At 45.6% G+C, this 16,076-nt stretch overlaps 1 protein-coding gene across 1 annotated transcript in view; it reads left to right on the top strand.

The window, feature by feature from the left end:
• The first annotated feature begins 5,870 nt into the window (after positions 1-5,870).
• The window catches only part of LOC139227543 (A disintegrin and metalloproteinase with thrombospondin motifs 19-like), a 768,564-nt gene continuing 758,358 nt past the window's right edge, over positions 5,871-16,076 (top strand). Inside the window, exons 1-2 of the mRNA XM_070858408.1 lie at positions 5,871-5,941; positions 6,205-6,692. Of these exons, the coding sequence (XP_070714509.1) occupies positions 5,878-5,941; positions 6,205-6,692 (552 nt within the window). The 5' untranslated portion in view covers positions 5,871-5,877. The remainder of the gene's footprint in view (positions 5,942-6,204; positions 6,693-16,076) is intronic.

Genomic DNA, 16,076 nt, shown 5'->3' on the forward strand with positions numbered 1-16,076 from the left:
TTTTTGCCCTGGCTTCTAGAGGTCTGTAGTTGCCATAGTGAAATTCTATTGCCCGCCCCATGGGATGGGTGCAATCAGATGTGGCAGAATGGCACAGGCGCTTCCCAAGATATTTAATATAGCCTCACCACGAGATTCCTGACAGGGTCAGTGATGTCAGATGCAGGCAGAAGGAAGTTCTGCTCCATCTCATATTCTGCCTCCTCCCAATGAATTTCTGAGCCAGAATAGGAGAATAATAGTCAGTACTTTTACAAAATCATGCTCCTAGAATGAAGCTTCCCCCACCCCCCCTCCCCCTCGGGAACATGCACTTAGCAGAATTTGGTTGCAAAATCACAGGGAGCATGCACCTAAATTCCCAATATGTATTCCTGGCTGGTGAGGCCCCGCACCGATCTCTCCGAATTATTGTAGCATGACATGAGCGACATGTTTTTTTTATAATGTTATTTGTTATTGTTCTTTGCATTATCAATAGTCTGTATTCAATTCAATTTGTTGTATGGTCTTTTTATGCATTGAGGAAACCATTAGATTTCCAATCGTACTGATCTGGAGGCCAGATATTGCCTACCTGTGCTCAAAAGCAGAGATGATTATACACAAAAAATGGATACATTGCAAAATTCTATTTTGGGTAAAAATCTTAGAATCTCATGTAATAAAAATGAGCTTAAACCTATTAATGATAATTTTAACTTTGGGCAAGAGTGTAAAATGGAAGATATTGAATTGGCTGCCCATTATACGATCTGCCTGATGTTTTTCCATCCATTGACTTTGGGTGTTGTTTATAATGGCCGGCTAAATTGATATCACCCATTTTACAGCATCACCGATTCCGTTACCATGGGGTAATTGTAACCTAACCCGTGGGCGGGTTCGAGTCAGTGACCTTTTTTACACCTGCAAAGTAAAATCACACCGAAGAGTAAAATCAGGTGGGGTATAAAATGATTGGCCGACCCGAAAACACCTGTTTCCTACTGGCGGGCTATGTTAATAGCCCATAAATCAGTGACCCTAATTATAGGATTTGGAAACATATATCATCCTGCTATGGTGCAATAACAAACTCAATAATACATTTGCCCCGAAATTGCGGTGTGGATTATGGCGAACTGGAGGTATTTGCTGTCATTTGCCTTTGAAACTAACCGCAAATTTGACTTTTGGCGGAGGCGCATGTTAAAATCTTGCAGTTGCGGTCTGTCATTCACTGCTCCTCAACAAGCTGCGCTGTGCCCTACCCCACCCCAACAGAGCTGGCAATTATGAAAATCACTCAAATCAGGGAAACTGACAAAAACTTCGGCTCTTCCACAGTAATACCAGTGTTAAAAGTTAGACCCAAAGGGATTAGGTGCACCTGGGCCGCTCCGACCTGTTTGAGAACACCACCGCAGGTCCAGACTATAAATAGAGCTGGAGCGCCGGGCCCTCGAACATTGTGGGCCACCCCGACCTGTGTGAGAACATCACCGCAGGTCGGGGCTAATAAATAGAGCTGGAGCACCGGGCTCTGGAACATCGTGGGTGAAAGTGCAGCGAATGATGATACGGGGCCCAGAAGAGCCGAGGGCCCAGGGGCAGCACGGACCTGCCCACACTGCGATATGTATGCGCACTAGGTCCGTGCAGCAGAGCAGGTCTCCAGTCATCCTAGTTCAACCCTTGCCACTGGATAAAGGCCTAGCTCTGTCGAGCCCGTATGGTGGCTGATGTGCAACAGTTACCACACGTTAAAAGAATCCACGCACAGGCCTCTTTCACCCCTTCAATTGGAGTTCAGGACTGGAACAGCGAGTCCTTCATTGAAACATCTGTGAACTCTTGTAGAAGCAAGTCATCCTCCTTCGAGGGACCACCTATGATGAGGTGCACCTGGGGTTTTAACAGCGTATTGACTACTAAACAAAGGCTATGGGCTTGAAGAACTAATTTTAATTTTGTGCAGTGTCAAATTTATCCATTTTAATTAAAATAACACATTTTAAAGTAACTTTTAAAAATAAATGTTTTAATTGTTTTTCAAGTTTGTCATTCTTTACTTCAGGTTTGCCTTTTTCTCATGAGAGCCCCAATCTTTGTTTTGCTCTCGCTAATATATTTTAAAAGTTAGAATTTTAAGAGCTTACCCACTTCCTTGTTCACTGTCTGTGAGAATTCTGCGTTTGATTGGCTGCTTAGGCAGCTTGTTGCTGACACAGCAGCTCACATTAGGGGATCCCCACTATACTCCGTTGATTTGAATTATGGGTCAGAAAACCCAAACTTATCGACACAGAGATCGCGAGATTGTTGTGCTAAACTAACTCCGGGGCCAGCGGCGAATGCCTTTGCGTCACCGATAACCACAAGTTCTGGGCCATTAGTTTATATAAAGTATGTGTGCTCCACACAGTAGAACAGCAAAGGTTTTTTACCTGGATCTGTAAGATTCAGAGGGAGCAAATGTTCCCTTACTCTGCCACTAATGTCTTTTACCAGAATTTTCCCTATCTGGGTGGGTCTGATGCGGGCGGTGGCCGTAGCAGATCGTGACCCCCGTTGCTGGCTCCATCCCGCTGCACAAAACGACTTTACATCAGTAGGGCCTATTAAACCCACCCTGTGCATTACCCGGTCCAATTAAATGGAGCAGGTCTGCTGATGTCATCCATGACATGTTTTCAGCTGGGATATTTAATGGGGCCATGGCCACATTACATTTGAAGGTTAATCTAAATAATGCAGTCAGTACACTACAGCATTGAAGTGTTGCAAACACTTTGGAAATGACTGCACAGAGGCAGAGAGCTGAACCCATGCTCTCCCATGACTCTCTCCATATGCTTGTGGAGGGAGTCAGAGCACGCAGCGTCCTCCCCAGGAGACCGGAACAGTCTGGTTGGAGATTGCAGAGGTCAACAGCAGGGATGTGGTCAGGAGGACCTGGGTGCAGTGCCGCAAATGCTTCAATGATCTCATTAGATCAGGAAAGGTGAGCGCAGAGCCACACTCAACTTCAACCTGCCTTCCCAACCCTACTCCTGCACATCCTTACTCACACCAACATACCTTTCACGTCCACTCATCCCTTCCTCTCTATCTACATTATCACATTCCCATCTAACCACCCCTCACACTCACCCTCATCCTAGTGCAATATACCAACTAACAACACACAAGATCATTTGGCTTTGGCACCCCACTCCATCATAGTCTCCCTCAAAAGAACTGACCCACCCATTCCTTACACTCATTCCATCACTCTCACTCAACCTTCTCTTCTTTCCCTCCTTGCAGGAAGAGAGGGCCCAAAATAAGAATTGCAAACCTTACAACAGCAGAGGAGGCTGCTTTAGAAATATCTGGAGTGGCCGAGCAGCTGGAGGTGGGAGATGGAGAGGGGAGACATCTCAGCAACCTGGTGACAGAATTACATATCATACAACTACATGGCATACAGCAGCCACTGAATGGTCATCATGTGTATAATGGTATCTGTACCCATTCTTCACATGACATATCTAACACATCTCTTTACTCTCACACAGGTCCATCAAAAGTCCCCCCCCCCACCACTGTCCAGTAGGAAGAGGAAGACAACTCCTCAGAGGAGCCTCCAGCCTCCAGACATAAGCGCATTCAGCACCAGCGCAGATACACAGATCTCAGTGGGTCCCATGTGACATAGAGTAGGGTTATCACCTGGTGTCTCACAACTCACAAGTGAGCAAGAGCAGATGGTGGAGACAGGGACAACAGTGGAGAGTCCTCACTGGAGGGTGCAGAATGCTCCTAGCTCTGCTCAGCTGCATGCAGACGCTGGGCCTCGGGGGCCATCCCTGCAGGAAGAAGTGCAGGGGGTTCTGACAGGTTTTGCGAGCGCGGTGTTTGCAAATGTTCAGAGAATGAAGGATTCTATCTCCAAAATGAGCACCGTGTCGCAGGCAATGGCAAGTGCAGGCTTCTCCATGGACAGGATGGCCACCTACATGGAGCAGCTAATGCACCACTCACAGGAGCACCTGGTCTCCATGGGAAATAGATGGCTATCTATGGAGAATAGATGGCAGAGGCAGCATAGACGTGGGTCCTCAAGGCCCCACTGATGAGCAGCAAGGTGCTCTCCAGCTCCTTGGCAGCAGGGAAGTGAGCATGCTGCCTCTACCTTTGGTGAAGCCACAGGGGTAGCATCTTGTAGAAGCACACGGTAGAGAAAGGTGACACACAAGTAGATTCACAAGGGTGTTTTATCCAATGTTTATGTAAAGTTTCCATTAATGTGCTGTCAAACATAAAAATCTTTATTTTCAACACTTTCTAGTATTGGACAGATTTGTGTGCACCTTTGGAAGTGGTTTAGTGAGTTGCAAGGAATAGTGAGATATAACAGTATCTCCAGCAAAGGTAGTGAGTGTGAAAGGAATGGCTTGTAGGGATGCTTTATGGTGTTGGTGTGGGATGGTGCCAACCTGGCGCATCATGTGGCAGCCATATGGGTGTACAGCGTAACGTTAAGTAAATCTGGCCATGATGAGGCCATCCCTGGCAACAATGTAGCCAGGTGCTGATGCCCTGTGACCTGTGTGGCATAAGTTGATTGCGGAAAAGGTTGGTATTGTTGGTGCTGCTGATGCTCATCGTGGTCAGATTCTGAAGGCCAAGATGAGACATATAAACGGCAACACTATTGATAGAATACATGGCAGGTGAAATAGAAATGTTAATGGTGAGAGGGGTTCATCCACTGAGGTGACACAGGATGCCGACTTTGCTGGAAAGACTTGCAGCCTGCAGAAAGCTCATTCTATGCTGGCAATGCAATGAGCAACAGATTCTGCCTGAGGAAAGTGATCAGCTGCGTGAGCTAGGAGCTTTTACAGTACATTTAATTTTGTCAACTAATCAGCTTGATCACTGGCCACTCAACTCCCACCTCACGCTGTGGTCCCTGAGAAACATGAGTCCCGTGGACGTCCAATGAAATTGGAAAGGTAAGGTTAAAAAGACTCTTAAAGGTCTGACAACAAGCTAATAATCCTTTAAATTGGGTTGCCCACCTCTACCAGTCGGGTAGTTGCCACGCTGACAGATGCGCCCGAGGGAAAGGTGCATGGAAGCAGGATGACGGCAGGTTCCCGACCCGCTGCATGAAATGTCAACTTTCTAACCCGGCCCGCCTTCTAACAAAGATCCCGGAAAATTCCAGCCTTTATGTCTGTTCCACAACCATCAAGTGTAACCAATGCAAATGTTCTTCTTTTGTCCTTTTTAATGTTGTTATTGTGCATTGTAATGGTTATAATAACATCAAAAATAGTTTACATGTTGATATTCTAGCTAGTTTTGTTCTATTGAGAATAACCTTGTGCCTTTGTATGGTTTTTGGCACTTTATCTCATCTAAGACATACAGATAATACTATATATATAAATATAAATATATATTACATATAAAAATATTATAAAATATAATCTATATGCATATATACATACATACTTATACACAAGTACACACACTGTGAGTAGCTGTAACCAATCAGGGCTGGGTTGCTGTTTGGGGGAAGCCCTTGGAGTGTGTGTGTGTGTGTGTGGTGAGCTCGGCTCCGCGGGACTCGAATTCATTCATTCGGAAACTCAAACCATGTGAGACAGAGCGAGCGAGAGAGAGAGCGAGACAGACCCAGAGGGAAGCAGCCGCTCTCAGACTAGTACAAGTTTACATTATTGTACGAGCAACCTTCCTTCAGCTACCAAAAAATCTAGAAAATCTAGAATCAGCCAGCGCCTCACCCTTTTCATTCTCATACCAAAGAGGTTGTGTTGTTGTTAATTATAACAAGAATTAACTTTTATATTAAATACAGGGCACTGAGGGAATACAAGAATGCTCCAGAATCACATTTTCTATATTTTGTATCTACTGTATTTCACGGATGCAATAGTTTCAGGTACAGTAACTTTTATTTGAAGATTGCTTTATATTCAGCCAAGATTAAAAAAAAATACTTTTAACACCAATCTCAGTTGCATCCTACATACAATTGCACTTGGGGGAAAAAAATGTTTCTATCCCAGATCTTTTGACACTAAAATACAGTAGTATTTCCACTTGGACAGTTTGGCTAAAAGTGTTAACCGTGGTCTTTTGAAGGAAAATTTCTTTTAAAAATGATTTTCCATTAATTAGATTTTTTTTTCTCCCTCCACACAGGTCTCGAGATTTTCCGAGAGGAATCGGAGATCGTTTTCCCAGCCGTTTTGCAGAATGGAAACCCGTCCCCTTTCCAGACCGGCCTGGCACCCAGAGCCGCAGCCGAGCCCGGCACCACATCCCGGGAAGTCCGCTCCATCTCCAACGTAGACGAGTACGAGTCCCAGGAGTTTTACCCGCGGGAGCTGCAACCTCCCGCCCCGCCCGGCGGCCGTGGCCCCGCGGCCGCCGCTTCTTCCTCGCCCGTTTCCTCCTCTTCACCGTCTTCCCCCGGGCTGCAGCTGAAGATCCCGGCGTTCGGCAGAGAGCTTTACCTGAGCCTGAGGCGGGACAGCCGCTTCCTCTCGGGCAGCTTCACCGTGCACAACCGGCGGGGCCGGCACCACACTTCGGTGCGTTCGTACCGCGGCGAGCACGCCTGCTACTACAGCGGCTACGTGCACAACTATAGGGGCTCGCTTGCCTCCTTCAGCACCTGCGGGGGACTGGTAAGGACAGAGCTGTCAAATGTCACTTCTGCTCGCTCACTCTTACTGCTTTACAATTTTGAATTGCAACGCATTTGGCTGAAAATTGCAATGTAAAAAATACCATGTCGATAATTGCAGATGCCCAGCTGCTATTTAGTCTCAGCAAAGTTGCAATCTAGGTCAGTTTTTTTTCTGGAATAAAATCGAATGCCTAGTTTTCCAAAAATCCAACCTTGGCATGTCTGCTCAATCTTTCCTGTCTGTCTTTGCCGGCACCCGCTCTTGTTGCAATGCATTGCACTTCTGAGTTTCATTTTTTTTTTAATTCGTTATTTGTGCATTTGATTGCTAACACTTTCAAAGAATTTACTCTCTGTGAAGTGTTTTCAAAATAGCTAATTGGCAATCGTCCCAATTCTAAAATGTAAAATGCCTTTAGATGTAAAAGTACTTTGTTCACCACGTCTGATTTCAAATCGTGAATAAGACACCCGTGTGTTACAACTGTGCGGGACCGCTGCCCACCTGGAGACGGGGGACGGGCCGGGCCGGGCCAGGCAGTGGCAGACTCCGCGGGTCGGCGCTCTTATTCCAGGCTGGGTCAGCAGGAGGCGCGCGTGCGTTGGGCTCCAGGCGGGGTGCTCTCAGTGCACGCGCCTTGGCTTTGCATTTAACGCGAGGCATCGAAACATTTTCAAATATAACCTCAGGAGTCCCGTTGTTAAATGCTAATACTCATTCAGAAATGTGTTATCGTGGAAAGAGGCTTAACCCACCCCAGTGAACTCCAAACCAAGATGTTCTGTGAGGTTTACAAGCATCATCAGAGGTCATGCATTCGGAGGCAGTACCTCTCCTGTCTGACAGAATATTGGGTACACTGGCTTTGCAATTGCATTTTGTTTCATCCAATTGGTGAACGTTCTATGGTTTGTGTTTGTCTTAGACATATTTTGTAGTTTCAGTAACATTCACCAAAGATTATTGCACTACCTCCTCAGGCAATATACCTGCATATAATTTACAAAACCATGTATAAGAACATAAGAAATAGGAACATTTTATATTTTAATGTCTGTACCAATATGTATACATTCAGGTGCATGGGTGCAGGTGTACGTGTGCTCTCTCTTGTGAGTGTGCCTTCAGCATTGTTAAAGTGGAGGTTACAAGTCAGCGATCAGTGCCCTGCAGACCTTAAATTATAGCAGCATAGCACAAAAACAGCGGAGCAAGAGTTAATTATCTTGCTGCATCAGAAGTCATTTCGTTTTCATAAGTCACTGATTCCCAGTATGTATTCTGTATTTTCTCCAGTCCTTGAACATGGTGTTGTCTCCCAGATCCATGCCTATCTTTCCCATTCGTCCAATCGGGGTTCTGACCATGCCATAGCACTAAATCAGCCCTAATCAAAGTCACACATGACATCCCTGTGACTGTAGCCATGATGCACTATCCATCCTCGTCCTCTCTGCAGCCTTTGATATAGTCAACCACACTATCCTCCAACTCCATTCCATCGTTGTCCAACTCAGTGGCACTGCCCTTTGTTGACTTTTAAAATATTCTGTGCCTTTTCTTTTTAGACCTGCTGTACTTTTCCAGTGTTTTCTGTTTGTGTCAAAGTTTGGAAAAAAAGAAGTAGAAGCTTCTATGGATGATGCTAATGTGTGAGCGCTAAATACACTTGGATCAAATTTCTCTCTGCCCTTTATTCCAAATGGGTTAACACCAGAGGTGAATTTGTATATGTTGAGTATTTGTACGGTAACATTAACAGTAATTTCTATCCTAATATGATTCCAAATGATTAATTTAAGTACACTATATCATTTAATTACAGTTTAATAGAAATGACAATTAATTGGTGCTACATGGTTTTATGATATACATGAACTGGAAAACAGATACTGTATTAATGTGGCTCATATACAAATTGTTTAAGAGTATGCAATGGGAAAAAAAGAGGTGTGATTTACGAGTGAAGAAATCCTTATAATCCACACAGGACTTGGACACCTGAGGCTTGCAAAGGTCTTGCTCGCATCAAGTAGAAGACATGTAGCACACCATTGTTCAGTATTATGGGGTAGATTTTAGCTGCTCATTATAGAAACCGCCTGATTTCTAATTAAGAAAATAATGGGTTCTGGAGGTGCACCTTCTCCCTTTGACATGTAAGGCTGTTATACTGAAACAAGTTTATTCCAATTAGTTCCAAAAATAAGCAACTATGTATGTACATATATTTTTCACTCCCATAGTGCTGCAGATCTGATCCCTCAGTGATTTGTGTGAGAGAAAGCTGCAGCAGTTCTGTGACTTAGTCAAAGCCCCTGTCCATTTGATTCCCCAGTCTGTCCACAGTGGACAGCCTCTCCAAGCTGGATGAGATGGTAGAGGCCAGAGCCCCAATGGCAGCAGTTTGACCTTTTGATTAAAGCTGCTATTACTGGTGACAAGGCTCTTGTATTACAGATCTTGCTGCAGCTTCTACACACACCATGGTACACTGTAGAGAAGTCATGCCTTGCACCAGAACTCTGCACATGCTAGAGGTGGGCTCCTCCATTCTCTCAGCATGATGCACCCACTGTTTGCTGGTGCACTTCCAGGATCCTTCTCTTAAAGGCTGTGATGCTGAAGTCTACACCTCTGCCCTCTTCAGCAGTGCTTGGTCCGGGACTTGCCTCTGGTTAGCTGTGTCCTTCACTGTCCTTTCCACCACTGCCAACTCCTGTTCAATTGCAATGTTAGCTTTATCCTGTGCAGACCTCTCTAATTGATTATCGGAGTGCTGCTCTTTGTGCTTCCACTGTTTGAAGAGGGAGTGGGTGAGGGTGCAGGTGAAGCTGGCTTGGCTCACCTACAGTGGTGCCGATTCTAAAGCGAGATCTAGAAATAGAAGCGAGGAACAATGAATAGCAAGTACTGGGCAGGTTTCAGACATGTGGAGTGGCGAAACATCCCCAGTTTGGTCAGCTCCCTGAAGGACATCGAAGACAGATAGAAGAAAATAAAACAAATACCCTGCTGTCCCCACCGTTCCGACTATCCATCCCTGATGCTTTGAAGGAGGCCTGCACCCAAAACCACCTGGATTTCCTGCTCAGTGGAACTGAGTCCCTGAATGGAAGCTGTCTGTTTTGTTCACATTCACTTGCGGGTATTGTGTGCCAACTTGTCCTGCAGAAAGGAGGAAAGCTTATTAGTGTGTGGCTTCATTAGTGGCTTATTAATTTGTGTGAAACATGTTGATGAGTGTATGATGAACGTGAAGTGCAGCAAGCAGTGCACAGGATGAGGAGGGATCACAGAGGAAATAGGCAGCAGGAGGGTGACATTTGCTTGTAAATGCAAGAAGAATGCAGAGCTTTCCTGTGTAACAAGGTTACAGCAATATTTTGTATGTTCCTGTTGTGAGGGCAACAGCAGCTGATAGTGTAGCTGAAACTAGAAGGAGGGCTGGTTTAGTTTCCATTGCTTTTATAGAGTACATGTAGGTGCAGAGAGGCTTGGGGCGGTGCGGAGGCTGGGGTAGAGAGGAAAATGATGCGGCAAGGTGTGATCCAGAGAATGAGTCATCACAAGAAGTAGTTCTTACCTCGGCCAAGCGTGTCGGATCATTAAACTTTTTATGGCATTGCAACCATGTCCTGCGGGTGAGGCTCACTGTTTAACTGTCCAGGTCGGCTGCAATGTCTGCCTTACTGGAGGGAAGAAGATATCGCTGCATGCCCTCACTTGTTCCAGTAAAACCTCCAATGAACTTGGGGGGAGATGACCATCAGGGGGCCAGGACTTTCTGCGCCCTCTGCAGAAGTTCCACCCCGTCGCTGATTTCGGCATACTGTTCCTCAAAGGAAGCGGAGCGCAATCTTGCATTCTGCACTTCCTTTGGAGGCGGTTACCGGGACGCTACTGGGGCACTGAAGGAAGTGCTACGCGGATGCTCTGCCTAGGGCTTACATTGCTTTAACACCCCTCCCCTTCGCTTAAAGGGAGGGCTGCTGCGCACTCTGCAAGGCCTCTGATGGCCTCCACTAGGCCACCAGGGCAACGTTGGACCGGGCCTGCAGCCCAGCACCCAAAACGGAGTGCCGGGCTACACGATGGCGGCTCGGACCATGCCATTGAGGAGCCGACCCAAGAGCCAGCAATCCAAAAAAATGGCGACCCGGGGCACTGACGCCCTCCCCTTTAAGTAGCACCCCGAGAGCGGATGTCACTCAGCTTCGCGACCCACAGGGGAATTTCCCCCGCACGGTGGTAAGTGGACGGGGCCGTGAGTGGTTGCCGCGCAACCAGCGTTGACGTCATTGCCGGTTGCACGGCCGTCTGGGGTGCTCACCGCAAGGCGTGGAGCTGCTGTAGCAGCGCCTTCACAATTCCTGGGCAACTTCCTGTGAGGCGGTAGTGCCCACCTCTGGCCTCCCGGAGGCATTAACGGGGCATTAAAAAGGGGCAATTTTGCCCCCATGGTGTTCTTTCCTTTGCCAGAGTGGACTTTCAGTGTCATTTCCTAATGTGCTGGAAAAAAAGTCGTAATTTTTTAGCAGGTTGCATTTAGTTTTAAGAGACGTAGCTCCTCTTTATGTTGATGCTGGGCCCATCTGAAATCATATTCCCTTCATATAACAGAAAAATTATGGGCAGTTTAGCTGTCATAGGTTAATGAAGCCTGACCACCAAAATTGTTTGAGACACTTGCACATTCCATCCGTTGATATCAATGGATGAAAAATGACAGTCCAGTGCTTCTGTGATTTTCAGATCCTCATCAGTTGAGTGCGAGATCCCACTGGCAGCGCAGGATGTCGCAAAATATATACCAATGTCCTGTACTCATTTAGTCCCTGTTCTATGTGCCACCATGCTTGCTACACACTAAAACAAACTTGTCAGTGCCTAGGTGCTGTACGATTAGTCACCTGCCCTTTTTTGCACAGAACACTGCAGAAGAAATGACTCATGGCAATTGGAAGAGGATGAATGTGCAAAATAACTTCAGAAAATGTATTTTTTAATCAGCAGAACTTGTTATTTAATGGACTGATATGTACAGAAGGCGAATACAAATGACAGCCTTAGCAATCTCCCTTTCTGCAAGTGCTGTCCAATAGAATGGGAATAACGTCCTCAATCTGGCCAATTTCATCCCAGATTGAGCCAAAGCTCCCAGGGTGGACTCTACACCAGGTCTTGGAATGTTTAGTCCTCTTGCCTTCGATGATACGCAGGGGGTGATACCTAGCTCATTGCACCTCTGGGACACATCCTGAGTGGTTAACATGGCAGCGTACAGAGTGGACTCATCTCTGTCCACCCTCATCTTCATACCACCAGGACCATGGTGGTTGATTTACCTGCTGCTCTTTCATCAATGCAACTTAATGTATTTATTCGACATGGCAAGCATAATAGAATTTTAATGATAGTGTGGTTACATAGAAATTACATTGAAATTATAACATGCACACCAGGCCTAACCAATCTGTATTGGTGTTTATCCTCTGCATGAAGAGTAGTCCTAATTCCATGTACCTTCCTTAGTCCCTTATCTCAGCCACCTATCAACAACAACAACTTGTATTTATATCGCGCCTTTAACATAGTGAAATGTTCTAAGGTGCTTCACAGGAATATTATGAGAAAAAATATTTGACACCGAGCCGCATAAATAGAAATTAGCGTGGGCTTGGTCAAAGAGATATGTTTTAAGGAGCGCGGTGAAAGTGGAAAGAGAGGTGGAGAGGTTTAGGCAGGGAGTTCCAGAGCTTGGGGCCTAGGCAATAGAAAGCATGGCCACCAATGGTTACATAGAAACATAGAAAATAGGTGCAGGAGCAGGAGCAGGCCATTCAGCCCTTCTAGCCTGCATCGCCATTCAATGAGTTCATGGCTGAACATGAAACTTCAGTACCCCCTTCCTGCTTTCTCGCCATAACCCTTGATCCCCCGAGTAGTAAAGACTTCATCTAACTCCCTTTTGAATATATTTAGTGAAATAGAAAAATAGAAATAGTGAAATGGTTGACCGATTTATAATCAGGGATGCTCAAGAGGGCAGAATTAGAGCAGCGCAGACATCTCCGGGGTTGTGAGTCTGGAAGAGATTACAGAGATAGGGAGGGGCAAGGCCATAGAGGGATTTGTAAATAAGAATGAGAACTTTGAAATCGAGACATTGTCTAACCGGAAGCCAATGTAAGTCAGCGAGCCAGGGGTGATGGGTGAATGGGACTTGGTGTGAGTTAGGACACAGGCAGCCGAGTTTTGGATTACCTCTAGTCTATGTAGGGTAGAATGTAGGAGACCAGCCAGGAGTGTATTGGAATAGTCAAGTCTAGAGGTAACAAAGGCATGGATGAGGGCTTCAGCAGCGGATGAGTTGAGGCAAGGGCGGAGATGGGCGGTGTTACTGAGGTGGAAATAGGCGGTCTTAGTTATGCTGTGGCTATGTGGTTGAAAGCTCAATTCAGGGTCAAATATGACACCAAGGTTGCGAACAGTCTGGTTCAGCCTCAGACAGAAGTTCGGGAGAGGGACGGAGTCAGTGGCTAGGGGACGGAGTTTGTGGCGGGACCGAAAACAATGGCTTCAGTCTTCCCAATATTCAATTGGAGAAAATTTCTGCTCCTCCAGAACTGGATCGGAGAAGCAGTCTGACCATGAAGGGTTTGAGTGAATTGGTAGTGAGGTAGAGCTGGGTGTCATGTAGAAACTGACGCTGTGTTTTCGGATGTTGTCACCAAGGGGCAACATGTAGATGAGAAATAGGAGGGGGTCAAGGATAGATCCTTGGGGTAACACCAGAGATAACAATGTGGGAGCAGGAAGAGAAACCGTTGCAGGTGATTCTCTGGCTACGATTAGATAGATAAGAATGGAACCAGGCGAGTGCAGTCCCACCCAGCTGGACAATGGTGGAGAGATGTTGGCAAAGGATAGAGTGGTCAACCATGTCAAAGGTTGCAGACAAGTCAAGAAGGATGAAGAGGGATTGTCAGACACAAAGGCAATCAATTCTTAAATGTCAGCATGATTTCTCTTGTTTTCTGTATGTTTAAGTACACAATCATTTTGTAGATTCTCTATCGGAATTACTACTAATACCATGTAGGCACGATCATGAATGTAAGGCACCCAAAGAAATGTATATATTATAAATGATTTTAGAAACAAGTATTTGACCTGTTGAGATTTGGTGATGCTCTCGGTAATACATTAGTTGACTGTAATATTCACCCTGATGTTTTAACCCTTTAGCCCAGAGAACCTTGCATATTATTTAGTTTTTCTGAATTATAGCCAATCAAAATAGACCTGTAATCCTTGGTAATGATGATAAAAAAATATTGTATTACACTGGTCATTAACCCTTACAATTTGTATGGCAGTCAAGAAGATGTTTAATCTTCAGAGATTAATAAAAAGCCTCAGTTTAACTTCACATCAGCTCAGGAAATGACATGTTGTACATATCAATCATTCTGTTTGCCAGTTATTTCTTTCCTAAAATGATAGCATTTGTAATTCTCCAATGCAAATCTTACATAGACTACTGTATTCCACAATGCAGTAATATACCCTGTAAAACTGATTACCAGTTAATACAACAACTGGAGTCGTAAGATGTCAAATTAAATTTGCAAATGTACAAGGTTGTAACTGTTTCTATAATTCATTGCTGAAAATAACAAGTTAATGTTTTGTCCTACATTACAAATGCAATATACTTTGAAATTCTGCATCTGGAATCTAATATTGAGATAATGAAAACAAATTGCTCGACTCTCAGGGGGAGGGGGGGGGGGGGGGATTTTAACCTAAAAAAACAAGTAGGTTGGGGTTGTGAGGGAAGTTAATGCAAAAAATTTGAATTCCGACCAGAACCCGTCTCCACCTGCCCACATCCGGTTTTGACGGGGGTGTGCAGCAATCTGCTGCCAGGAAGCGAGTCGTCTATTCAAATATTATAATGAGGCTGAAAGCCTCGGCCTTATCCTCCATTTTGAATTTAACTTCAGCTGGTTGGGCACGTCTTGTGAAACCTACCATGCTAATGCAAGGCAAAGATTGCTGGATCCATGAGGTAAGTGCCTTTACATTTGCCTCCTGGATCTAGCGACCCTACCTAACCCAGCCCCCACGTTCGGAGATGTCATGTATTCAACCAGCAATGTAACCCATGTATAATCTGACCTAAGTTGTACACTGTGAGAACAATGACCACTAGGTGGTGAACTTGTGGGAGACATTCCTAACCTGGACCTTCAGATATAAAAGGGGAAGCTCCACCCACTTCTGCTAAGGAATAAAAGACAGGTCACAGACTGACCTTCTCTCAAGCATGGGCCTCGTGTGCATTTATACTGTATAGTAAGGACGTATCAGGAGACACAACCCCCCATGCTCTTTCGGCCATCCCCTGGCCCTTACGTGATCCCTCCCTCCCTCCTCTCTGTGGCCTAGTGCCTCAGGCCTAACCAGCCACACCCACCCAGCCTCTCCACCTGGCTGGCTGCGGGTGTGAAACGGAAGCTTCCCATGCAAATCAGGCCCTCCCGTTAAATTCGTCGGGACTTTCGGGAATCTCGTTCTCCCCGGCCGCTTCGGAGACCCCCATCCCCAAACTGCCTTCCATATTAAAATTCAGCCCTTAGTCTCATCTGGACAACTGTTTTGTAATTCACAGAGAGATAAGTAAAGTCATTCTTTTCCTAAAGATGTGAGTTTGAGACTGGCACTTGTTTAAAGTGATGTAAAACCAGCAGAACTGAGCTGTACTACCAGCTCCGCATTATTTTCTGACCGGAGAAAATGGAGCTCTGCTCATGTATTGGACCATCAACAAAACTTTATCAAGTTTAATCAACAGTGGCTGAGGTAAAATTGTATAGTGAAGCAGGCTTATCTATGTTGTCTTGTAGAGTGAGTGTATTTTCCGTTTTTGTCCATGGAATAGTATATGTTGTAATCAGCAAATTATTACAGACAAGGCAACCGGCCCAACATTGATCTATTTAAAATGGACGAGCTTTCTGTGGAGGAGCAACAGACGTTGGCTCCTCGGTCCAGGCATATGCTGACAGCAGTTATTTGGGGCACCACTGTGTTTGTATGCACCATGGCTGATCTTTGGATAACAGGAATGGATGTTCCCGGGGGAGGTAAATGTCAGGGAAATTGCTCTAAATGCTGATTTATTCGGCTATTTTGATTTTTGTTCACCCATTCCAGTGGTGATGAGCTACACGATGTCAAACGGCCGTCCTGGTGCAGCTTGCTGGATTCAGGCCTCAAGATCGGGCCGCTTCAACCGCCAGCAAGGAACATTTCGGCGGTGGGGGGGGTGTGGTGGGATGGGGAGAAGAGGTGCAGGGACGGCCACGATCA

Source organism: Pristiophorus japonicus, chromosome 1, assembly GCF_044704955.1.
Source record: "Pristiophorus japonicus isolate sPriJap1 chromosome 1, sPriJap1.hap1, whole genome shotgun sequence".
In the NCBI taxonomy this organism is placed as follows: Eukaryota; Metazoa; Chordata; class Chondrichthyes; family Pristiophoridae; genus Pristiophorus; species Pristiophorus japonicus.